The 20,088-nt window shown below is 42.8% G+C and overlaps 1 protein-coding gene across 5 annotated transcripts in view; it reads left to right on the top strand.

Annotated features, from left to right (window-relative positions):
* Positions 1-20,088, top strand: part of LOC120905829 (lachesin) — a 205,043-nt gene that overhangs the window by 45,739 nt on the left and 139,216 nt on the right. For 3 of the 5 annotated variants that reach the window (XM_040317039.1, XM_040317043.1, XM_040317041.1), the window contains exon 2: positions 7,952-8,172. In XM_040317039.1, coding sequence (XP_040172973.1) covers positions 8,112-8,172 — 61 coding nt within the window. In that variant the 5' untranslated portion in view covers positions 7,952-8,111. Of the gene's footprint in view, positions 1-5,504; positions 5,640-7,951; positions 8,173-20,088 lie in introns of those variants that run through there. The other 2 variants (XM_040317040.1, XM_040317042.1) reach the window with 2 other exon arrangements.

Genomic DNA, 20,088 nt, shown 5'->3' on the forward strand with positions numbered 1-20,088 from the left:
GTTTGCTGTGCACTATCAGACGCTGACTGTACTTCGTTATCCTCGTCGTCGTCGATATTTTCATTCACTTGCATATCGTTACACTCGTCGATATTTATCCAATCATTGATTTGTTCTTCTTCAACGATTTGTTCTTCTTCAACGATTTGTTCTTCGACCAGGTATTCGATATATTCTAAATGGTCACTTGATGACCGAATGATTGAAGCATTATGCATGTCTCCATCCGATACCACATTTATGTTATGAAGGCCAGATGTACTACATTCGATTCTGCCTCTTCTTGCTTCCTAATATTTTCGATGATTTTATACATCGAGCCTGTTTCACGCTTCCTTTTTGCTGCCATTGTAACAATACACACAATCCTCGTTAATGCACCACAAATAATTTGTTTCACACTAATCACAGTTTAACTTCACAACTTTAAGGAATATGACTGTTTTAGTCCGCATGTAGTGACTGCCCGAATGTAATTGACTAACGAACATTATTTGTTTTCTTTTATAAGCGCGGTAAGCGGTAAACAAAACGATATTGCGATACATCTTAACAGGTATTTATTTTATATCTGAACAATAGGTAAAATTAAATTAACATGCACCTTTTCAAAGGGTAAGGATGATTTTAGAAAAGGTAGATTATTTTCAAAACAAAGCTAGCAAACACAATTTAAAACAGGTACCCCAGGGTACAAGAAATTTCGCAATTCAAATAAACACAACACGAACGAAATTTATACCACATATGCACGACAATACCGCCGGGGTACAAGCACGCAATTTAAACAAAAACGCCGCACGCACGAAATTATACCACGACCACCAGAGGCAAGCAAATATAGTTATTTTCTAAACTATACCATAATTTAAACTATTGAAGTCTTACAGGTATACATTTATATTTCAAAGCACATACAATAAAATAAACAAACACTTACGATATTCATATTTCTTACCTACGTAAGTTCACAAAACAGATTGCATCACAGGAGACTCGTAAAACGCTGCTGCACACGAATAAAAGCACACACTTAATCAATTTCACAAACCTCCCGAACTAGGATTGCTGAAACACACACTTTTACCATTTAATAAAGCATTGGAACTAGGAAAACTGAACTTTTCAACACTAAAATAAACTTAATTAAAAATTACAAGCGCAGACGCAACCGGCTGAAATGAAACAACTTCGCCAAGTGTCAACTTGTTGGTGTCGTTGAAAAATTATTACGGTAGCCAGAGTGAGAAAGCTCAGGGTGCTTTGATTATAACTTGTAAAAGCAAGACGGGAAAACGATCATGCCGCTGCGAGCGGATCAAACTGCGCGAGCTGGCCGAAAATTAACGCACACATTTCCACATTTGTAACTGTGTTAGTGCCAAAACTGTGTCGAAACCAAAACGCGCTCTCGCCTCCGTGTATTTCACACCGATTCTCCGCTTAACTCTAGGTTTTTACACACACCATGGTAAAATATCCCGCTCGTTGTTTGTAGGGTTACCAAGCACGGGACAAATGAGAGGAGAGCGCACGCGATAAGATGCGAGCGCACAAGAGATGCGAGCGCACAAGAGATGCGAGTCGTACGCACTTGTATCGTCGATGCGCTCAACTCTCTCTAACGGGTAACGCACAGACAACTAAACACACTACACACACTTAACTTCTTCTTCTTTGGCTCAACAACCGATGTCGGTCAAGGCCTGCCTGTACCCACTCGTGGGCTTGGCTTTCAGTGACTAATTGATTCCCCCCCATAGCAGGATAGTCAATCCTACGTATGGCGGCGCGGTCTATTTGGGGATTGAACCCATGACGGGCATGTTGTTAAGTCGTACGAGCTGACGACTGTACTACGAGACACACACTTAACACTGTACAACTTTTACGCACAGCAAGCAGAGATCGCTTCTCGTTCAACCAAGCGTACGCAAATCTTCGTGGTGTGTATGGTAGGGGTCAGTGGCTTGAGTTTGGCCGTAATCATCCACCTGGAGCGCGTATCGATAACGTCCGATTCGCTTCGTGGTTGGCGACAGAATGTTACCTGCTTCCTTTGTACGTACAAAATCGGCACATCGTATGAAAGAGAGCAGATACAGGGTTTTCAATGATATTATTGACATGTTCAGCGAGTTGTTGATTCGTTCGGGCATATAATTGACACTTTCAGCGAGATATTGAATTGTTCGTAAGCAGGCGTTGACAAGTTCAGCAATTCTGTAGTGTTGTCATTTGTTTTGTTTACACACTGTGCCGCAGGGTTCAATTTTTCATTCTGAAAAGTCCTAAAAGTAGCTAATAATCATTCCCCAAGCTGTTTAATTCATGAATTAGTTAAAACAAACATATTTTTACGAAACCCGTTTGTTTACCTTCTGATGAGAATGATCCAAGCTGCAGTCCAAGGGGTACGAAAGTGACAGCTCTATAGTATCGCCGAACTTGTCAACGCCTGCTTCCGAACAATTCAATATCTCGTTGAAAGTGTCAATTATATGCCCGAACGAATCAACAACTCGCTGAACACGTCAATAATATCATTGAAAACCCTGTAATCGTGCGTTCCAGACTGGATCGAAAAGAACGCTGAGAAAAACAGGTTCAAAATGATCGTGGATGCTTTGTTTGCAGCAAACCGGCTCATCAATACAAAGAGAGTAGAATATCGTGCGTTCTAGGCCGGATCGCAAACAGCACTGACAGCAACCGGCCCAGCACAGATCGCCGAGAACGCTGAGAGCAGCCGGTTCAGATCGGATCGATAAGATCGTTGATAGCAATCGGTTCTGGTCGGATCGCAAAGAACGGTGGGAGCAACAGGTTCAGTTTGAACCTACTTGGGTTAAAAGTAAGAATCGCGGTCCGGATGCTTGCAAGCTGGAACGGATGGCATCTGGCAGGTTCGGAACGCAACGCGCATCACTAATCCAAACCTTCGGCAGCGCGCTCTGTCGAGGGGTATGAGGCGGAGCCAGGGACGGGCAGCTCGACGAGCTGCTCGACAAATTTGCCGTTGGAGAGAAAAGGAGGGCATGATAAAATTCTCAGAACGCCATAACGCCTTCCGTCGCTTTGCACAGCGGGCATGTTCTACGTCTTCACGTCCAATCATCTTGTTGAACGCCTTGCGGTCTTTCAAAAAGTCCACGAACTTCTTTAGGAATGTGTGATGGCGATGCAGGCGGTCCCATGTTGAATAGTTCAGCTTGGGAACCACTGCCTCGTGATGGTGAAGCACTGGGTTCGCAGCAACACGCTTCTCCTCCTCTGTGTCTGAGACAGGCTGGTGCTCGGGCCAATCACACTCTCTTGATAACAAGAATTCTGGACCATTAAACCACATGCTTGCATTGGTCACCTTTGTGGCGGCATCGGCTGGATTTTCCTTTGAAGGAACCCATTTCCATTGGCTGGCGCTGCTCGTGTCCAGAAATTCGCTCACTCGATGCGCCACAAATTGCTTGTACTTCCGATGCTCGCTATTGATCCTCGACAGTACTGTTCGTGAATCTGTCCAGAACGTGGTGCGGTGGATTGGCAGTCTGAGCTCTTTTGCAACGGTTTCGGTGAGCCTCGCTCCCAAAATGGCGGCTTGCAACTCGAGCTTTGGAATCGTTAATGAATGGATCGGAGCCACTCGAGCCTTGGCAGCGACAAGCCTTACGACGTAACAACCTTTGAAGCAGCTTCTTGCGTACACGCATGCTGCAAATGCATCAAGAGATGCGTCCACAAAGGTGTGGATATCGATCGGCGCATTTCCTGCCGCGGTGATTGGCCTAGGAATGGCTAGATCCTTTGCTTCACTGATGGTTGTCGTCCATTCATGCCACTTTGTTGCAAGATTGTCGGGAATCTTTGCGTCCCAGTCCTCAACGGCTAGGTGGACAGCCTGCATTATAATCCTCCCTTGAATTGTAAGGTGGCTGATGAGACCAAGGGGATCATAAATACACATGACGAAACTTAACACCTCTCGTTTAGTGGGGAGTTCTCCGCCGACATCGGTGTGAGCTCTAGCTATATTTACTTTGTAAACAAACGTGTCCAGCTGCTTATTCCACTGCACACCTAATATCTTTTCGACACACTGGCTTTTTTCCTTGATGTCCACCTTTGGTGGAGTTGATGTTCTTCCGGTATTGTTTGTCTCAACTTTGAATTATTCGACACAAAATTCCTTATGAGGAATCCATCCATCGCGTGATTGTTTCTCACCTGCTTCACCATTTCGATGGCCTCTTCCAGTGAGAAGAAGCTGTCTAAGTAGTCGTCCACATAATGCTGGCGAATGATGGGTCTAAGGTCCAGCGGGTGAGTAAGTTGATGCTCTTCGGCGTTTCGATTTTTCACCGCTTGAGCGCATGATGGTGAGCACGTTGCACCAAACGTCATGACCAGCATGACGTACGTATCCGGCTGCCGTGCTGCGTTTCCTTCACGTCACAGTATGCGCTGTGCGTCCTGGTCCTCCTTACTTATTTTCACTTGGTGTAACATCTCCTTGATGTCCCCAGCAACGCAGATATTCCCTTCACGGAATCTCAGCAGTATGCCAAATAATGACGGCATTTCGTCAGGTCTGGTGAGGAGCTGGGAGTTTAAGGAAACATCCTTAACTCTTGCGGCCGCGTCGAACACTAGCCTCGGTTTAAGCACTGGCTTGTTTTTATTCACAACCACGAAATGCGGCAAATAAAAGGTACGCGGCCCGTGCAGTGCTGCTTCTTCTCGCGAAAGCTTCCTTATATATCCCTTCTTCTCGTACTCCTGGAAGGTAAGAAACAGCCAAGTCTTCATTTCCGCATTCTTTTTTAGCTGCTTTTCCTGACTCACTAGACGTCGTAATGCAGCTTGGTAGCTGTCTGGAAACTTCACTTCGTCGGTCTTCCATAGTAGACCTATCTCGTAACGTCCCTGTGATTTCACCAGGGTGTTGGCAATGATTTTCTCGGCACGTTCCATCTCGCTTGACTTCACCGTTGCTACTGGTTTAACTCCAAAGTCTTCTGTACTGAAGTAGCTTCGCATCATTTTATTCATGGCATTTTGCTCGTAGTGGATCAGCAGCAAATGTTCGGAGGCTTCGTGGAGTTTGGTATCCATACCGAAGATTACCCATCCTAACTTCGTTTTAATCGCCATTGGCTCATTACTTCGGCCCATTTTTTGTCCTAGTACTAATACCACTAGGTGACTATGGTTTAAGCCAATTAGGACGGTTGGCTTTGCTCTCTTATATTCGCCTACTTCAATTCCTCTCAGATGAGGATATCTCTCTGCGAGATCACCGCAGTCGATGGATTGACTCGGGAGCTGGAGCGTTTTCACGGTTCTCATCTTCTCTAGGAGATGTTCTCTCTTCTCCTTCTCTCCTCTTACGAAGCAGCTTACTCTCTTGCTCTCGTTCTCTCGGATGGACAAATTCTGTGTCCATGTCATCATGAGGGGATCCGTCGGTCCTTCTAACTGAAGCTCATTCGCAATCTTCTCCTCGATCAATGTAACCGACGATCCTGCGTCTAGGAATGCAAATGTAGCCTGCGTTTAGTCTCCGTTTCGCAAAACAATTTGCACAATTTGATAGAACATGTTCTGCTGTGCCTGGTGATAATTTGTATTGGATGTGACGGGTAAGTGTAGCAATTGATGGTGCATTTCCTTGCACCCTTGCACCCCGCATTCCCTTGCTGCTCTACAGTTTCGTGCGCGGTGATCATTACCGGATAAACAGGCGAAGCATTGTTCTCCTCTATGTGCGATTTCTACGCGTTCTTGTGCCGGTCTCCGTTTAAATATATCACATCGATATAGTGCGTGGCTTCCGTGACAACACGGGCAAGAAAAAGTTTGGTTCCATTGTCGTGCTGCAGTGTGTGTAGATGGTCGTGCGGTATATGTGTGGGTGGCTGAGCCGTGTGCGTTGCGTGCGTTAGTGAAGCGATAGATTCTACGCGGCCCTTCGGTCGTTCTTGCTGGAGGCTGGTGTACATTTAATGGTTGTTTTGCGCGTTCCGCCCGCTTTGGCAATTCCTTCAAGACCTTTGCTTGAGGAAGCAACCATTTTCCGAAGTCTTCTAGCGAAGGAAGGTCACCCGGCTTTATATTGTCTGCCTTGTACTCGATCCATTTTATGTGTCGATCAGTGGGTAATTTGCAAGCCAATTCGTTCACCAGCCGATGGTCTTGCAAGTATGCGGATTTATTTATTGCCTTTAGATTGGTTATCATATCCTGAATCGCTTCGGATAGTTCGGGAATCTTGTGTTGATTATCAATCTTGACCCTTAGCACGTCTTTTAGGTGTTCATCGTACACAAGGTCCGCTCTACCGAATTGTTCTTCCAATTTGGAGATTATTTCGGGAACGTTTGCCGGTTCTAAAAATGATCGACGAACATGTTTCTCGGCTTCCCCTTTGAGGGCATGCTGGAGCCGGTTCATATTTTCGACGTTGGAAAATAGTGCTTCTTCCGTGCTTTCATCGAACGCGCGCTTAAATTTGGGCCATTCTCCTGCCTTGCCATCGAACGCAGGAAGCTGGTTTAGCGTCGTTCGTTTTAAATAGGTATTAGTGTCAATGCTACTACCTTTTAGCGCTTCGAATAGGGCTGCGATGGTCGTGTCTTGGCCAGAGCCGGTCGGCGCTGGAGCCTTAATCTTTGCATAATCTTTTGTGCATTTAATACACAAGAATGGTTCGTCCGCTTTACGGCCAAGCTACACGTACCGGACGACATCGGACGATGCCATAAATCCGTTAACACCAACTGTCAAATCTCATACAAAATCGGCCCGCTGTGATCCGACACGGCCCGGCCCGACGCGAATCTCTTGTCTGCGGTCCTACGTTTTATGGCATCGTCCGATGTCGTCCGGTACGTGTAGCTTGGCCGTTAGGCAGCCGGCTCAGTTTGGCGCATGCCATATGGAACCAGCGATCGCATTCGTCGCATTGGACCATATTAGGATCATCATCCCGGCTGCATAAGCTGCAGCTACCATTGTCGTTATCGACGAACGGGGTAAGGTTTCTTTTCGTAGTCATGACGTAGCTAATGTGCCGATGAGTTCGTGTGCGTGTATAGTGCACAGATTTTTATCAGTGGTGTGGGTGTGCGATGTCGCACTGGTTCAACGGTGCGCAAAGCTCTCCCTTAGAGCTCTCTCGTAGTGCTCTCTCACGTATCGCAGCTCGCTGGAGCTGCACACGTGTTAGTGGAGCCGTATGCGTGAGTGCGTAGGTGGAGAGCGGAAGCAATCCTATCGAAAGCGATGCTGTCTAGCTCCTAGTGTGAGTGCTTCCTCTGGAGCGAGGATAACCTTAAACATATGTGTACCATTGTCGTTATCGACGAACGGGGTAAGGTTTCTTTTCGTAGTCATGACGTAGCTAATGTGCCGATGAGTTCGTGTGCGTGTATAGTGCACAGATTTTTATCAGTGGTGTGGGTGTGCGATGTCGCACTGGTTCAACGGTGCGCAAAGCTCTCCCTTAGAGCTCTCTCGTAGTGCTCTCTCACGTATCGCAGCTCGCTGGAGCTGCACACGTGTTAGTGGAGCCGTATGCGTGAGTGCGTAGGTGGAGAGCGGAAGCAATCCTATCGAAAGCGATGCTGTCTAGCTCCTAGTGTGAGTGCTTCCTCTGGAGCGAGGATAACCTTAAACATATGTAGGATAACCTTAAACATATATGTATATAAATAAATAAATAAATAAATAAATAAATAAATAAATAAATATATATATATATATATATATATATATATATATATATATATATATATATATATATATATATATATATATATATATATATATATATATATATATATATATATATATATATATATTTTCAACCCTTGAATGGTTGTTCAATATCTTTTAAACTTCCCCTCTTATGAATCTTTTTATTTCATAAATAAAACTTTTTATTTCCTTGCAGCAGTGATACGACAACTAATATAACAATTATCTGGAATAGAATTTTTGGTATTGATCTTCGTTCGAATTAAGTGCAGATTAATTAAAATTAGCTAGCAATCTGTGTTGTACGATTGACTTCCAATTGAAAAATAAAAAATTGTACATTGGTAGTTTATATAATGACATTTAACCAGCTTATAACTGCAGCAATGGTTGTTGCTGTTTTATCAAACATTGAAGGTAAGTATTATACATTTTTGCTTAAAATATTTGATTATAATCAAGTAGGGTAAATGAATCAATGTTCTTCTTCTTTTTCTTTGGCACAAGAACCGTTTTCGGTCAATGCCTACCTGTACCTGTACTAGACATGGGCAAAATGATTCTTTGCGACGATTCGAGCGAGCTGGCTCTTTTGCTTACTGCGAGCGAGCGGTGATTTGTCCGTTCGCGCTAGCCATACCTTTAATTGGACAGGAGATATAGGTGATATTTTTCGTGAGGTATTGCTTAATTAATGCAGGTTGTTCTCGAATAATACAGTATAGAGTTAATGGTGAGAAAAAATCAATAAACAAAAATACACATTTTTACATCTTCAATGGGAGCAAAACAATCACTAATGAGTTTTCATTTCATTAATTGTGCTCCCCATTTTTTTCATCCGTGGCATTAATGAAATAATGATCTTTTTAGCAGGAATGAAATAATAATCAGGCAGGAAGAAAAACAAAATGTCACTCTGTGAACGAATGTTACTCAAATCATTATTATAGTGAGTCTTTAAGCTATAAGGCTAAGCCGTCCTCCTGTATAAAAAAAGACATAGCGTAAGGCAATTGGAATACTTTTTTTCTATTACAAAACAACTGATATTCTTTATCGTAATGACTGGTTTCCTGCAGCGAATACAGCGAAGAAATTCAGACTAGGCGCGAGCGCACTGTCTATCTAAAATCCATTAAAAAAAAACAGCCTAGCTCGCGAGCGCGCTGCCCATCCAAAATATGTAGCGAGAGAGAATCAAAATCCATGCATAAAACAGCCTGGCTCGCGAGCGCCCTGCTATCCAAAATCATGCAGAAAAACAGCCTAGCTCGCGAGCGCACTGCCTATCAAAAATCCATGCATAAAAAAACAGGGTAGCTCGCGAGCGCACTGCCTATCCAAAATCCATGCAGAAAAAACAGGGCAGCTCGCGAGCGCCCTGCCTATCCAAAATCCATGCAGAAAAAAGTGCGCTCGCGATCTAGGCTGTTTTTTTCTGCATGGATTTTGGATAGGCAGTGCGCTCGCGAGCTACCCTGTTTTTTTCTGCATGGGTTTTTTATAGGCAGTGCGCTCGCGAGCTAAGCAGTTTTTTCTGCATGGATTTTGGATAGGCAGTGCGCTCGCGAGCTACCCTGTTTTTTATGCATGGATTTTTGATAGGCAGTGCGCTCGCGAGCTAGGCTGTTTTTTCTGCATGGATTTTGGATAGGCAGTGCGCTCGCGAGCTAGGCTGTTTTTTTATTTATGGATTTTTGAAAGGCAGTGCGCTCGCGAGCTACCCTGTTTTTTTCTGCATGGATTTTGGATAGGCAGTGCGCTCGCGAGCTAGGCTGTTTTTTTATGCATGGATTTTAAGTATACAGGCCGCTCGCGAGCTACCCTGATCTTCTCGCTACGTATTTTGGACAAGCAGTGCGCTTGCAAGCCAGGCTGTTTTTCTCTGTTTTTGTGTTTTCTCTGTGTTTTGCACATACGATGCGCTCGCGCTCTACGATGTTTTATACGTGTATTTTGAATAGGCAGTGTGGGTCGACGACAGTAGCTTGTGATGTTTTTTTTTCAATAAAACGTTAATTTGAGTTTTAGTTTTAAACAACAATAAAAATATTTGTTGTTTTTACTTGCGGCTATTTACATTCCGTATAAGCCCAACAGTATTATAAATTGAGATTTTTTTTTTCTCGGAGCAACTAATTTCAAACGAGCTTTTTTTATTTTTTATGCGAACGGGCGAATCATATTTTTCTGGAATAAAGAGCGGCGAGCGCCCGCTCATTAATGGGAGCGAGCGAACCTTATGATTCCCGCTCTTCTTGCCCATGTCTAACCTGTACCTTTACTTGTGGGCTTGGCTTTCAGTGACTTTTTATTACCACAGCAAGATAGTCAAGTACCACAGCAAGATAGATAGATAGACCTTTGTATGGGGGGACATTCTATTCGGGGCTTGAGTCCATAACGGGCATGTTGTTGAGTCGTACGAGTTGACGACTCTTTCACCAGACCGGCCCAAATGTACCAATAGTGGTGCAATTTGTAGGGGATTGGGATTGCGATTGCGAGTGGGATTGGGAGTGCATCACATTCAAGGTGAACATGACAAGGTGAACATTACAAGGTGAAGTTGTTCATCAAGGGGCATTAAGCGTATCAGGTGATAGAAAATGGAGTATTTTATAAATTCGTCACTTGACATAAGGTCTCTGGGATTCAAACCTTTTTTAACGTGTTTTTGTACTTGTTCATGATTTTTATGGACAAATTATTTTTGATTAAAAATACTTTTTATACTAATATTAGCCTTAACGATTTATTATTTCACGTTTAACCAATTCAGTGTTCGGACGAGTGCGATTCGTGCAGTGCTATTGTTTGCCGTTTCAATTCAATCGTCGCGTGGGTGGAGAGGGAAGGGAATAAAACAATCATAATAACATATGTTGTACATTATCTTTTGTGTAACGCAATGGTTTGCAGAATAGGAATGTCGTGGGACTGTTAAAAAGTAAAACATACATTGAACAAGGGTCTTGCAGTTTACCACAATAAAACCAGTGTTATTCCGTAAATACATTGTATGATTCACAATTGTTTGGACATATTTAAGGATAGCAATAAACAATGTTTTACAGTGAACCATCTTTTATTTGAGAGCCGATTGGATTACGAAATGGGAGCGATTTTTCCGATTAGAGCAGGGGTCTCCAAACTACGGCCCGCGAGCCGCATGCGGCCTTCAAGAGCTTAAAATGCGGCCCCGATGACTTTGCCAGATTTAGAATAAATATTAGGTTATTTTGACTTTTTCAAAAGAAATTGTATTTTTTTACATTTATTAGACAAAAATCAAGCTTTAGTAACACGAATCTGTTGAGGTATCGTTAGTATTTAGTTATAAAAATGAGATTTAAACGTTCACTCATCAATTATAGGTAACATCAAATGGCCCTCAACATAGTGATTTTTGAAGCAATGCGGTCCGCGGGCTGAAAAGTTTGGAGGCCTCTGGATTAGAGGGAGTACACTGTATTTAACTTAAATATTTTCACATTCGCTTATTATCTACAAAACCAATATTTAAATAATTGATTGAAATAAGATCAGGCTGTAATGGTGGTCGAGAAGAGACCGCGTATCGCGAATTTTCGAAGTCGAATCACGAAGTGTCCATTCAACATATATAAGATGTTCGTGTAATGTTGCGTTTAAAAAAAATATAGTCAGTAACTAAATTATTGATTTGATATTGAATAGAGATCTGCATATCACAGGGACTACCTATACTAATTATTATGAATGTACTGAAACGTTAAGTAATGAAGAGAAAAACATAATAACCTCTTATTCTCGCTTCTACTAACCCCCCCCCCCCACCTAAACAATCCCCCTCCCTCAAACGTCGCTGCCAACTAAAAAACAGGCTATACCACATTGGGATTGGGATTGAGATGCAAAGATTCGAATCCCAACCAGGAGTGGGATTCGAAGATTCGAATCCCTTCAGAGATTCATTTTTTCCATCACTAGTACAGATGTGCTATGACAGCTTTAAAGTGTCAGGGAAATAAATGTTTTCATGTGAAAATCTATGAATAGATCAAAAGAAATAGATTGTTTGCTTTATTTTTATACTTTTTAGACTTAGAGCCGATTGGCTTCATGCGCCTCTTTTAATAATTTAAATAATTTTATACTTTAAGTCTAACATTCTGGTTTGCAAGCCATTTGTAGCTTATAAATTACCTTATACCGGGTAGACTCCTTTTCCGTAAAGCTTTTATCTATTGATTTTATTAAAAATGTGGGTTTGGTTAGAGTGCTTTGTAAAGGCTGGTTAAAGAAAGGAATTTTAACAGTTTACGCTTGCAACCGCTGTCTGGTGAGAGGATGGTGTCGATGCTGTGGTCCAATTTGCAGATGATGCGTTCCGCAGTTAATCCATGGCATTCGGTTAATATGTGATGGACGGTGATGTATACGCCACGATGTTTGATGGTCCAGTTTATTTGTGGTGGGCGGCGGTACCTGGGGCGACTACCGATTTGGATGAGTTTGGTGACTGAGAAGAGTGTTTGTTCTGTTAGCGTAGTGAAATCGGCGTTTGACCTTTGGATAAGGGCATAGACCTTAATGTTTTTCTCCATCATTCGTCCTGCACCTGCTACTATCTTGTCGGTTATGATGTGGTCGAAAGGTTGAAGTCCACTTTCACACAAAAGTGATGCAATAGGGCTCGTGATGCAAACCCCAGTAGCATAACGGATGGCGGTATGGTAGAGTGGTGGATGGGAATTGGACGTAAATTCAAATACTTTTGCAAGGTGCAGAGAATTCAAATCGAATGGACTGTTCCATATTTTCCGGAACAGAATGGTGTGAGTGAAAGAATGAACCGTACACTAGTAGAGAAAGTTCGTTCTATGATTAGTGGCAGTGGCGTTGGTAAAGAGTTTTGGGTTCCTGCGGTTCAAACAGCAGCATATTTGGTAAATCGCAATCCGGCTAGTGCACTGGGTAATCTAACGACACCATTCGAAGTTTGGGAAAATCGTAAACCAAATGTAAGTAATTTGTGTACCTTCGGCAGTGTTGTGTTTGTGAATGTACCAAAAGAGCAAAGATGGAAGCTCGACACAAAATCGTGGAAAGGTGTTTCTATTGGGTATGTCTCTTGTGGGTATCGTGTATGACTTTTGGAGAATAAGAAAGACGTTGTTGAGCGGGACGTCCATTTTGTGGAAAATTCTAATTTTAGTGAATTGTTAACATCCTCGAGGTCAAATGGCAACAGTGACGAATTTCTTATCCGTAGGGTTTGGAACTGACCTATCAGTGATAGTGATGTTGAAGATGATGTTGTCTCTCAACAACCGACCGTAAATGCCGACGATCCTGATGAAACCCTGGCTGAAAACGTATACGAAGAAAGTTTCAGTAGTTGTGTTGGTGATGGTGAAGATAATGTCGAAGTGAAATCGTTTAAAATTTATAGTGAACAACGAATACGAAAGACACCTGCATGGCATAAATACTACAACATGAACTACACAGGCTTTGCATTCAATGCATCAAGCTATCATGTACCGACTTCGCATACGAAAGCGAAATCGTCAGTAGATTGGGAAAAGAAGAAAGCTGCAATCCTCGAGGAAATGGATTCTCTTACAAGAAATCACACGTGGACCCTTTAGAAGCTACCACATGGTCGAATTCCAATTACTTGCAGGGTGTTCAAAGTAAAGCGTGGGGAATCCAAAAATGAAGATCTGTACAAAGATCGATTAGTAGCGCGTGGTTTCAGGCAGAAACATGATATCGATTACGCTGAAACTTATTCTCTAGTAGCGCGTTTGGATACCGTGAGAGTAGTCTTAGCCATCGCAAATGCTTTAAGTTTCATGAATGGTGGTTCATGAAATGGACGTAAAAACTGCTTTCCTCAATGAAACAAGCTCGAAACAAGCTTCGAGAGCTTGGAATGCAAGGTTTCACAGTTATGTCGAGAATCTAGGATTTTGTAGAAGTGTGAGTGACATGTGGCTATACATAAAGGTATCTGGGGACAATACAGGGTTTCCCACGATTTATTGGTCAGTTCCCATTAGTTTTTGGTGCATTCCCACGATTATTTGATCGTGTCCCATAGATTTTTGGTTCGTTCTCATAATTTATTCGTATTTTCCGATTGGATATCAATACAATTGGACCAAAAAGTTGTGAGAAAAGGTAAAAAAATCGTGGGAACGCACCATCGAAATATGGGAACTCACCAAAAATTGATGGGAACCAATCAACAAATCGTGGAAAACCCTGTAAAGTGATCTTAGTGCTGCTTATTGGATGATCTGCTCGTTGTTGGTCATCAGTTTAATGCGGTCAAGACAGTGAAGCAATCTCTCTCGATAGAGTTTGAAAGGTTAGACATTGGAGAGGTTAAAACATTCGTTAGCATGAAGATTGAACGCGATGTGGATGGAAAATGTCTCCGGATAAGTCAGCGAAGTTTTCTAGAGAATTTACTTCTGCGTTTCAATATGCATGAGTGCAAGGCAGTCTCAACACCGATGGAGTGTCATCTTCGGCTGAAGAAAGGTGAAGATGCTGAGCGTACAGACAAGCCATACAGACAGCTGATTGTTTGTCTAATGCACGTGATGTTGACATCGAGGCCAGATGTGTGTGCGTGCGTTAGCTATCTTAGCCAGTTCCAGAGTTGTTCTACGGATGTGCACTGGAAGCATGCAAAGAGAGTACTCCGATACATCAAGGGCACGCTTGAGTATGGGCTCGTTTTTCGTGCGAAGGATTCTGCAGTAGTAGATTCTTGCTGATGCGCATTGGGTGAATGATCCGAAGGATCGACGCTCGTTGACGGGATATCTGTTCCGAGTATGCAGTGCTGCTGTAAGCTGATTGACAAGGAAACAGTCGACGATTGCGTTGTCATCAACCGAGGCGGAACTAGTGACGTTAAGTGTGGCTGTTTTTTCATGGAAAATGTCTTGTGCGGCTGTTGCGGGATCTGGAGAACGAACCAGAGTTAACGGTTATTTACCACGAGGACAATCAGTCAACCATTCGAGAGGTTGAGGATGAACGAGACAGTGGTCGTCTAAAGTATGTCGACGTACGACATCGGTTCGTGCATGAAGAAATTCAGCGGAACCGTAAATAAGCTCAGCAACCGTTAGATTTATATCTACTTTCAGAGAAGATCGCTTGCCTAAGAGGACGATAGGTAGGACTTCAGTCCACCTCGAGTTTTGGTGGCACATTATAGCTGCCTTGAGCTGTCGATATGTACGCTCGATTTGTCCGTTTGCTTGCGGGTGGTATGGGGTAGTGCGCAAGTGTGTTATTCCAAGCATACTTGCAAGGGCACGGAAAAGCTCTGACTCAAATTACCTGACACCGTCGATAGTGATATTTGTCGGTACACCAAATCGCGAAATCCAACCGTTGATAAAAGCACGCGCTACGGTGTGTGCGGTCATATTAGGTATAGGGTAAACCACGGGCTCTGTAATGGGATGGGATCCGAAGCCCCAGTGAGGGATAATACAGGCTCTCCCATCCAACTCCTATTCCGGCACGTCCTCGTCGTGCAGAGTGGTAACATGTGTCACCACATATCCAAGCATGGGTACACGGGCTAGATCCAACCCCTTGGGCGAATGGTGGCATATGGCGAACCAGGAGGGTGGTGGGTATCCTGGGAAACTGGGTGCCTGAACGTCGGGGGGGCAACCCGACGCTAAATAAAACGGCCACGTGGGCGCAGGGCCAGTCACCCAGTCTCACGGAACAATCGAGTACGGAAAGCAACAGAAAGTTACGACACGGACATAACGATACCGACCCAACGCTATGCCCCCGGACAACGATTAAAATGGGCTCATGGAACGTACGCACTCTAAGCGAAGCCGGAGCCTTGAAAAAACTTGATGATGCCCTAGCCACACTGAGCATGGACCTCGTAGCTCTACAAGAAATTCGGTGGCTAGGGAACGGTGTGCACTACAGGCGTGGTAAGCATTGCTACGACATTGACTACAGCTGCCACGACCGCCACCGCGTGCTCGGAACGGGTTTCGCCGTAGGTCCCCGGTTGAAACCCGCAATCATGGATTCCAAGGCTATAAACGATAGGCTATGCACCCTGCGCATGCGAGGCAAATACTTTAATATAAGCCTCATAAACGTTCACGCTCCTACCGAAAAGAAAGAGGAAGAGAATAAGGACCTTTTTTAAGGCCGCCTCGCTAGAATCGTAGATGCGTGCCCCAGGCATGACCTCATCATCATTGTGAGAAAACCTCAAGAATGTTCGTCTACGTGGTACAACTCGTTTTCTTTCCCGATAATTATAAAAACTTGTGCCGGTTATGAAAAGACATGCGATTCGGTCAAATGTCCGTTTGCTACTGTATATTCAATTGTCAAGAGTTCATTACATAATTCATTTCTGAGTTCATTCTGTTATCCTTATTTATGCCTATGAGTTCATTTCCTATCCTATCTCTAAATTCAGTTCGAATTTCGAATTCGAATTACTAAATTTTAAATGATCAATCTCCAACCATCATCCTGGGGGACTTCAAAGCAAAAGTTGGTAGGGAGCCAATGTACCGCCAATACACTAGCTGTCACAGTCTGCATGAGCACAGAAACGATAATGGTAGTAGATTGGTCCAGTTCGCCGCAGCGAACAATCTGGTTGTTGGAAGTACCAAATTTGCGCGCAAGAAAATCCACAAGGTTACATGGGCGCACCCGCATGGAGAATCCTTTAACACTTTGACCGCCAGCCTGACGTTACAGTTTTTGAGTGAGCACGTAGCGCATGGCAAGAGAGCGATGAGAGCGACAGTTTCTCGGGCCATTGTTATCACTCTTTTGTTTCATTGCGATAAGCGGCGTACCACATGTCGTTCTCGTTCTCTCTTTCCTACCTCATTCGTTCTCAAGAGAATCACTGAGCATCAGATACAAAGCTGAGTGGTGAGCAAAGCCGTCATACGAAATCATATGACGCGGCGCTTAAAGTGTTAACAAGATCGACTACGTGTTAATAAGCCGCCGACGGCAGTCTAGTCTGTTAAATGTCAGAACATATCGAGGAGCCAATATCGATTCCGATCACTACTTTAGTTGGCTTAGTGATACGTTGTAGAATCGCTCGCCCTCGCGCCAATGCACAATGGGCATTTGCCGGGATGAAATTCAAAAAATCAACTTTGTAATAGCGCAATTCCAAATAATAGGTTTTAATACTAAGGGTTAAACTTAGAAAAATACCAAATATGAGCTCTTTATCTGTTCTGGTTCTCTAGAAAACACCTCTCAAAGTCGAGATTTGTTAAAAAAAAGCAGAAAAATCTTCACTTTTTTGGAAAACTTTAAACCTTTGTAACTTTTTCAAATATGAACCGATTTTGATAAATTTAGACATTTTATATAGGATATTTAGTCAGCTTTATAAACACATGAAAAATTTTGAGCTAAGTTAATTTTATGCAAAAATATACGATAATAACTGAAGAAACCTCCTGAAAATTTTCATAATTTTAATTTTTGACTTGATGCCATTATAAAAGTGGCGTAGAGTGGCGTTGTCTCATATATGTCACATCATAGTGTAATATATATACTATCAATCTGTGAAGAAATATTCTGCGAAAGTTTGCGAACGCGAATTTTATTGAAGTTTTTTCACATCAACTTTTTCTAAAAACAGACACATGCGTAACTAGGCGGCTCCATAGCTGCCTAGTGTAGCGTATTTCGTGTATTCTACAAAAATATATTCTACGTGCTTTTGATCAACTTTCATTTCAATTACGAAGCTGTGTATCTTAGTTTCAGCTCATGTACTTATCTTATATGTAAATTTCTATTCTAACCTAACTTTATCATTAAATATAATGAAGCAAATCAGAACCAAATACCTTTTGTTCCTACTGCAGATTATAGAAGGATATAAGGAAAGTAATTCTTAAATTATACGCATAACAGGAAAACGTTATGAATGCAGTAGCATCTATTGGCGTTTTGGGAGAAGAAACTCCCAAAACTCATGACAAACTAAATATAAGGATAGAGGGGAGATGCTACAAAGAATATTTTGCAAGAAAGAAAATGCATCCAGAAGGACATTATGTATAATGAGCTGTATTCCTCTGATTCGTTAACCAGTTCAATATCAGTAGCTACACGCACTAAAACAAAGACAGGGTTTAACTTTACAAATGAAGTAAATACTTAGTTTGTTGCTATCGTGCAATTTTGATTTTTTTCAGATAGTTGTAAAACCAAGAAGGATTTTTAGTTTTATTACCCCTTCTGAAGGCAGTACAGCACTTGGAAAGGTATTGGATGAATATTCAAAGACAAACAATATGTGCTGCTTTTCATTACGAATTTGGGATGTACTTTAATTCAATGCACCTGCTCTATCTAATTATTTAAATGCCTTTATTCTTGTCTTTAGAAAAGTGAACTAGACGTCAGGAGCTTGTAATAGCATCCACCTAAGTTGTGTATGTAAATTTTTAATATTTGTACTACCTGTGAGTAAAAGTGACGAGAATTAGCTACAATTGTCCAATACAAAGCAGAAAAAATTATCTTATTCAAAATTATTATGTTTTGTTTAGATATTATTATTATTATTATTATTTATTTAATCTTCATTATGGAACATTACAGTATATTTTAAAATGGTTTATACTATTAGCAACAAATAATACAAGAAAAAAACACACAAAATTAATAAAACTAAGCAAAGATCCCTTGAAACAATATTTTATGTAGCGCCACCTGGTGGTATGAATGCGAACTACAAATAAAATGTTATTTACTATCATAATACTTTACTACAAACGATAAAAACTAACAATTTCTGCAAAAATAATTTTATCCCGCAATTTGTTCTAAACTGCCCATTGTGCAATGGGGACGGCGAAAACACGCAGCCTCGGCTCAACACGGACTCTCTAAGGGATATTACTGTCCAACAGGAATTCAAAGCCGCTTTAGATGAGTCTCTACTACCAGAAAACAGTTATGAAACTACGAGCGACAGGTGGAACGCTCTAAAAACAAAAATAATAAACTGTGCAAGAAATGTACTCCCACCACGTCGTGGCAACACCAAATCTGGCTGGTTCGACGATGAATGCAGACAAGTGACCGAACGTAAGAATACTGCATACCGAGCAATGCAGCAACGGCATAGAACGCGGGCATGCGCAGAGGAATATTACCGGCTCAGACACGAAGAGAAACGAGTTCACCGCTCCAAGAAGCATGCTTTGGAAGAGCAAAACATGCGGGAACTCGAGCAAACCAGAGAGGCGTACGGACCGACACGAAAGTTTTACCAAGCGATAGCAGGTCACCGAAACAACGTTGTACCTAAGGTAACCTGCTGTCGCAACAAGGATGGAGATCTGGTCAGTAACCAGCCAGAGGTCCTCTCGCGGTGGGCTCAGTACTTTGATGAATTACTCAACGACCAGTTTAACGAACAGCTAGAAGCGCCACAAGCAGATAGTGTCATGCTACTGCCACCTAGCATAGAGGAAACACAAAAGGCTATCCGTTGGCTGAAAAATAACAAGGCACCCGGAACCGACGGAATTGCAGCTGAACTGGTCAAGAATGGAGGTGCACGGCTAGAAAACGAGATCCATCAAATTGTTACTGAGGTGTGGGATAGCGAATCGATGCCTTGTGATTGGAATCTCGGCATCATCTACCCCATATACAAGAAGGGAGATAGGTTGGACTGCAAGAACTACAGGGGTATAACGGTGTTGAATACCGCCTATAAAATATTCTCCCTGATCCTTCAGGATCGCCTTGTCCCGCACGTCGAAGAGATAGTCGGACACTATCAAAGAGGATTTCGAAACGGAAAATCAACCACTGATCAGATCTTCACCATGCGGCCATCTTTTCATAGACTTCAAAGCCGCGTATGATAGCATAGCCAGGGTAAAACTGTATAGCGCTATGAGCTCTTTTGGAATCCCGGCCAAACTGATAAGGCTAGTAAGAATGACTATGACCAACGTCACTTGCCAGGTGAGGGTGGATGGAAAGCTCTCAGGACCTTTTGCTACCATCAAGGGTTTGCGCCAGGGGGACGGGCTTGCCTGTCTCCTATTCAACCTGGCGCTAGAGAGGGCCATCCGCGACTCGAGGGTGAAGACTACGGGAACCATCTTCTATAAGTCAACCCAGATCCTGGCATACGCTGATGATATAGACATCATTGGTCTGCGGCTCTCCTATGTAGCAGAAGCCTACCAAAGGATCGTGCAGGCGGCAGAGAGCCTCGAATTGCAGATAAACGAGGCAAAGACCAAACTGATGGTGGCA

This window comes from Anopheles arabiensis, chromosome X (genome assembly GCF_016920715.1).
Source record: "Anopheles arabiensis isolate DONGOLA chromosome X, AaraD3, whole genome shotgun sequence".
NCBI lineage: Eukaryota > Metazoa > Arthropoda > Insecta > Diptera > Culicidae > Anopheles > Anopheles arabiensis.